A 6,624-nucleotide genomic window follows, 5' to 3' on the forward strand; every position below is an offset into this window, starting at 1 on the left:
TGGACAGCCATTTGTCTGAAATGGTGTAGGGTTTCCTGCCTGAGCAGGGGGTTGGACTCGATGACCTCCAAGGTCCCTTCCAACTTTATTATTATTATTATTATTATTATTATTATTATTATTATTATTATTATTATTATTATTATTATTATTATTATTATTATTATTATTATTATTATTATTATTATTATTATTATATGCTGACTCTGTAAACTGCTTAGAGAAGGCTGCAAAAACACTGTGAAGCAGTATATAAGTCTAAGGGCTATTGCTATATCAAAGGCTCTTATACATTCCTCGTCTCTTAGAAATTTCCATAGCTTCGGCTTAACTTGAGAGAATTGCAGAAAAACAAAAACTACGACAACAAAGTCTAAGAGGATAGCAGGGGTGTTACTTTCCCCCCCCCCTCTAAAAGCAGTTCTTAAGAAATTTAGCAGCTGCTCTTTTCAAACCCCCAGCTTCTGCCAGCCTCACCACAACAAACCCTGAATCGCTCTTGTGTGCCTGCAGCTAAGCATTCAACTTCAGCCGCCCTGCAAGGGGGTGTGATGGGCCAGCCGTGGTTTCTCGCTTCCTATGAAAGCTTTGTAGCTTTTGGCCAGGGGCCATCATTCCAAACACAAGCGAGGTGGTATGAGGATAGTTTGGCGGGAAGTTGCCAGAAACTCAAGGATCAGTCGATGAAGGCAGCTGAGAAGGGGGAAGAAAACTCTTGGCGTGGAGTGCTGCAGTTTGGGGCATGTGTGTTTGTGGTACGGGAGGGAGGGGGGAAAGTAAAGAACAGAGGCTCCGAGGGACGCTTATAAAATTCTCTTCAAATTACCTGGCCTCATTTCCGAAATGGAACCACTGCATTAGGAATTTAAACAAATGGGTGGGATTTGGCAATCCAGTGCATTTTAGCTAAACATGAGAAGAAACTTCCTAATGGGAGAAGCTGTTTGGCAACGAAGCAGTTTGAGCAATGTTAAAAACGAGGACTCGGCAGGCATTTGCTTTGATGGTGCAGCAATTGAGCAGCCTGAAGTCTAAGAGGAAGGAGAGAGGTCACTGTTGTTACCAGATCTGGGGAGGCAAAAATATGGATTGCGGCCAGAGGGCGGCAAAGAGATGGAGAAAACTAACTCTTTGCTGTCATCTTTTAATGAAAAGGATGAGGGGGGACAGGATAGCAGTGTTCCAGTATCTCAGGGGCTGCCACAAAGAAGAGGGAGTCAAGCTATTTTCCAAAGCACCTGAAGGCAGGGCAAGAAGCAACGGGTGGAAACTGATCAAGGAGAGAAGCAACCTAGAACTAAGGAGAAACGTCCTGACAGTTAGAACAATTAACCAGTGGAACAACCTGCCTCCAGAAGCGGTGAATGCTCCAACACCAGTGGTGGGATTCAAATATGTGAACAACTGGTTCTCTGTGTGGATGCCGCTTCCGGAGGTCCATTCTGGGCCTGGGCAACAAAAAATTAGCTACCGGTTCTGCCGAACTGGTGCGAACTGGTTGAATCCCACCACTGTCCAACACTGGAAGTTTTTAAGAAGAGACTGGACAACCATTTGTCTGAAATGGTATAGTTTCCTGCCTGAGCAGGGGGTTGGACTAGAAGACCTCCAAGGTCCCTTCCAACCCTGTTATTCTGTCATCTGGTGATCAGCTGGATTTTTGCAGAAGGAATCTGGCAGCGTTATCTTTGACCTTTTTCTTCTAGCAAAGGTTTTGCCTTCCCAGCGGCTATTTCCTGCCCTACTTGTGGTTCTTGTGGTTTGCAAATAGCCATCACAATTGCAGCTTGCTTGCAGATGTTTTGGGGAGAAGAAAGAATTTAATCACACTCCCCCCTTCCCATAGGCAAATCACTTTTTTACAGATAATCCTTGACTTATGGCCCCAAAGCAAGACAGTTAAGTGAGTTTTGCCCCATTTTACGACCTTTCTTGCAACAGTTGTTAAGTGAATAGATGCTGGTTACCGAGTGCCTAAATTTTGATCCCATGCCCATGGGGACGTTGCGACAGTTGTTCAGTGTGAGGACTGGTTGTAAGTCACTTTATTCAGTGCTGTTGTAACTAAGAACAGTTGCTCAATGAATCCATGTAAGTCAAGGACTACCTGTAAGGTTACGTTTGTAATGAACTACAATTTCTTCCATTTGATCAGAGCCAGCTGCTTTGAAGTGATTCAGCATGTCTTTTGCGGCGTGGCAAAAATGTCAAAATGACCAGCGCATTGTTGTTTTGTTAATCCCACCAGATTTAGGAAGAAAACAAGACACTTACCAGACCGTTACAATTACTGATAGCAACTTTTGAGTTCAGATACTCATCTTGTAAATGACCAGCATAGTGGCAGTCTTCATGGAACTCATGTTGATAGTCTACTCCACCTCTTTTCCAATACTCCACCCGGAAGCGCCTTGCCAGCAAGTGGGTATGCAACGTCAAGTTGAGGAGGAACTGGGTCCGGTGGGCAGAGACCTTGTAGAAGACATGCTGTTCAGGCATGTCATAGGAGGGGTGGCCTGCACTCCGGCGGGACCTCCATTTCCGATGGCTTTTTATGTCAAAACTGAGGAAGTCACCATTCTGATCCACCTGGATGGGGAAGGCTATCTCGTAGTGGTTGAGGTTGGAGAGAAATTCTTCTGTGAAGGCAGAAGAGGACATGCAAGAGTAACTAAGGAGGGTGGTCTTTAAATCAGGGTTTTTAACCTTTTAGTGCAGTGATGGCGAACCTTTTAGAGACCGAGTGCCCAAAAACTGGCCCCTCCCTCGCTCCACCCCCTGCCCCGCCCCTACCCCACCTGCCCGCAGGGCCACTCACCACCTCCAGGGCCCGCCGCAGATCGCCCAGGCAGCCCAGCAGTGCCATGGCGGCCACACCCTCTGCCCGCGCCCCACAGCATCAACTTTGTGTGATGGGGCATGAGGGCAGAGTCTTTTCTACGCTGTCTGGCTGCCATGTACTTGGCTTCGCTGCTCCGCATGGGCCATGCTCGGGGGCTACTCTCCTCTGGGGGGCTGCTGGAGAGGTGGGGGCCGTGGCGGGAGGTGGGGCTGGGGCAATGGCACGTGTGCCCACAGAGAGGGCTCTGAGTGCCACCTCCGGCACGCGTGCCATAGGTTCGCCACCATTGTTTTAGTGCCTTGGACCCTTTTGAGCGTTTGATAAGACCTATGTATCTGATCTCAGAAAAAAATGTGCTTAGATGCGTAAAATAAAATATATACAGTAGTTACACATTGGATTTCAGAGAAAACTAGTTATACAGGCAATTGACAATTGAGCCCAAGTTTCTGTTGCTAGGCGGAACAGCGGTTAAGTGAATTTTGCCCGATCTTACGACCCATCTGGCCACAGCTGTTAAGTGAATCACTGCAGCTATTAAGTTAGTAACATAGTTGTTAAGTGCATCTGGCTTTCCCGTTGACTTTGCTTGTCAGAAGGTCATAAAATGTGATCACATGACTCTGGGACATTGCAACCGTCATAAATACATGCCAGTTGCCAAATGTCTGAATTTTGATCACATGGCTTTGGGGATGCTGCAATGTTCATAAGTGTGAGAAACAATCCTAAGCCACTTTTTTCAGGATTGTTGTAACTTTGAACAGTCACTCAATGAACTGTTGTAAGTCAAGGACTATCTGTACTCAAGGTTGAATTATGGTGGTGGTATAAATTATTGTGTACACCATGGACAGCCAGAGTAACTAACAGAGAGGTGCTGAATTAATATAAAACCAGTCACTTCACTAGAAGCCAAAGTCACAAAACTACATCTGATTTACTTGGGTCATGTTACGCATGCAAATTCATTGGAGAAGTCAGTGGTGTTAGGAATGGTTAATGGAACAAGAAGGGGCAAGCAAAGACCATGCCGGCTTGATAACATCAAAACTAATACAAAGATCAACATCCAGCAACTGAAAGATGCTGTGCTTGACAGGGTAGCATGGAGAGCCTTTGCCTATAACGTCGCCAAGAGTCGGAAACAACTGAACAGTTATAACAACAACTCAACTTTATTTTTCAGAAAGATTTAAAAATAACAAATATAAGAATATAGGAATATATATGCTTCTTTATTAATCCGTTAACTCAATAACAAGGCAATAAATAAATTTAAAAGATGGACAAGTTAGTGAAAATAAAGTTGTAATTTTTTCCCATCCAGGTTTTTTGGACTGTTTGTGTGCATAGAAGCATAACAGTATTTTATTTTTTTATCAGAGATTTGGCACTAGTGTTCTGATAATAAAGATGTGCACCTTGATTAAGGGAAAGATTAAAATTATCTGATAGATTGTGCAGTATTTCTTCTTTTGTGCCCTATCGCTCCAGATAATTCCTTTGGAACGTTCACCTACCTGTTCTATTTTAGGATTTATTTTCACAGAATAATGGTGAAACATGCACTACCAATGCAAGGTTAACGGCTAGCAGTTGAATGTTAGCAGGGTGACCTTTGCAGAAACAAGACTCAAGGTCCTGTGGGGCGGTGAGCCATATACTGCCCACCCTGCCTTGGCTTAAGGATTAGAAATACAAGATTTCAAAGATCATGAACCAGTGGTGGCGAACCTATGGCACGGGTGCCAGAGGCGGCACTCAGAGCCCTCTCTGTGGGCACATGTGCCGTTGCCCCAGCCTTGCCTCCGCTTGCGACCCCCTCCTCACCAGAAGCCTCCCTGGAGGAGAGTCGCCTCTGAGTGTGGCCCATGCGGAGCAGTGCAGCCAAGGACGTGGCAGCCAGGCAGCGTAGACAAGACTCTGCCCTCACGGCCCAACGCGCACAGTTGATGCTGCAGGGTGTGGGCAGAGGGCGTGGCCACCATGGTGCTGCTGGGCTGCCTGGGCGATCTGTGGCAGGCCCTGGAGGCGGTGAGTGGCCCTGCGGGCAGGCAGGGTGGGGTGGAGCGGGAGTGGGGCAGGGGGTGGAGCAGGGGCAGGGCCAGTTTTTGGGCACTCGGTCTCTAAAAGGTTCGCCATCACTGTCATGAACCATGATAGCACTTTGTGTTTTGGGCCAGTAACACTGTACCTTGTGACTGAAAAGTGTAGCCAGGAAGGTTGCCTGTAGACATGGTAGAGACAAGTGTCCAGGTGAGAAATCTCCAGACTGTTGCCATCTTGGGCGGCGGTGCTCTTTATAGTGTCAGCTAGTTTGGACCAAGTTGACCGACTCTGCCCCAACATTTCTTTCTTTGAGCCACCACTTAAGCCACTGCAAGAGAGGTTCCAGGGTCCTTCGTGGTCATCCTCAGCCACTCTCTGGAAGGCAGTGAGGATGGGGGGATGTTTAAGGCGTGTTGAAGCAGGATCTTGTCCTTCAGCATATGCCAGTTCTCTGCAGCATTGCACTGGAGGAAGTGGGGACCACAGTAGCAGGGGGCAGAGGAGGAGAAGGACAGAGTTAGGGGGGGGAGGAGGCGGGGAAAAACAACAGGGAATATTAAAATAACATTTTAGCCAGGCAGAGCTGACTGATGGAAAAACAGAGCTGAAACTTATTTCACTCTTTCATATGTGATTAACTGAGGTTTACTATGTTAAGAAACCAGGCTAGAAACTGGGAGGCTGTGAGTTCTAGTCCTTCTTGGGCACAAAGCCAGACATTCTGTCTCAGCCCTAGGAAGGAGGCAATGGCAAACCACTTCTAAAAAAAAACTGCCAAGAAAACTGCAGGGACCTGTCCAGGCAGTCTCTGAGAATTGGACATGACTGAACAAAAGGGGGAAAAAGGCATGTGTGCAGAGCATAAAAAGAAGCATGGCGCTTCAAACTTTTTTTAAAAAAAAAGTTTTGGAACAAAATTGAATACAAAAGCACTAAGTGGGCCAATGCTTTAATGGGAAAACGTGTTAAAATTTCTGCATTTCAGTGGCTTTTTTCCTCTTGAAACCAATGGAGAAAAGATGGAGAAGAGAACGAAGACCCCGAAAAGCAAAAAGCGATTCAGAGATATTAAATGGCTGTTGTGCAGAAAGAAAAAATATTAGCAGAGGAGAAGAAGAAAGAGAAGGGAAGAAGGAACGAGAACAGATTTGAGCAGGCTGGAGGGAAACAGAAAGTTGGCAAAGTAATGGATGGAAGAGCAAAGCAGAACAGGTTAATGGATCACTGGGAAGGAAAAGCAATGAGACAGAAAAAAAAGAGAAATTCAGCAGATAGCGTGGCTGGTGGTAGAGAAGAAAAGGAAAGAAAAAGGAATAGCAAGGAAGGAATTCAGCTCAGAGCATGCCTGTCTGAAGTCAGCATTTTTCTTTTGTCAGCGTTCCAGGATTTCCAGGCTGAGGCCTGGTTTACCTCAGCTTCATAATTGCCTCGCATTTCAGTGTGTGAAGCAGCTTCCCTTGGGCGCTTATGAGTAATTACTTCTCATTACCCTTCAGTAACTCCCAGTCCCAGCTGATGGACACCCAACCCAATGCCTCCCCCCCACCAGCCTGTCTTTTAACCACATCCCCCCCCAAACCTCTTGTCCTGTTGTATTTTTCGACTCGTGCTTTAAATTTCTGCAGATTCAGGAAATAGCTGGCTCAGCCTTCCTACTTGGTGTCCTCCAGATGTGCTGGAACATGTAGCAGAATTTCCACTCGGCCTATTTGGACTTGTCTGGTGGCATC

General features: G+C 46.3%; 1 protein-coding gene across 1 annotated transcript in view; it reads right to left on the reverse strand.

Annotated features, from left to right (window-relative positions):
- ADAMTS10 (ADAM metallopeptidase with thrombospondin type 1 motif 10) overlaps positions 1–5,082 on the reverse strand; it is a 67,441-nt gene extending 62,359 nt beyond the window's left edge. Inside the window, exons 1-2 of the mRNA XM_015809941.1 lie at positions 5,040–5,082; positions 2,275–2,639 (exon numbers count right to left, since the gene is read on the reverse strand). Coding sequence (XP_015665427.1) covers positions 2,275–2,639; positions 5,040–5,082 — 408 coding nt within the window. The remainder of the gene's footprint in view (positions 1–2,274; positions 2,640–5,039) is intronic.
- Between the last annotated feature and the right edge of the window lie 1,542 nt (positions 5,083–6,624).

Source organism: Protobothrops mucrosquamatus, unplaced genomic scaffold (genome assembly GCF_001527695.2).
Source record: "Protobothrops mucrosquamatus isolate PMUCROS unplaced genomic scaffold, P.Mucros_1.0 scaffold6, whole genome shotgun sequence".
Lineage (NCBI taxonomy): Eukaryota > Metazoa > Chordata > Lepidosauria > Squamata > Viperidae > Protobothrops > Protobothrops mucrosquamatus.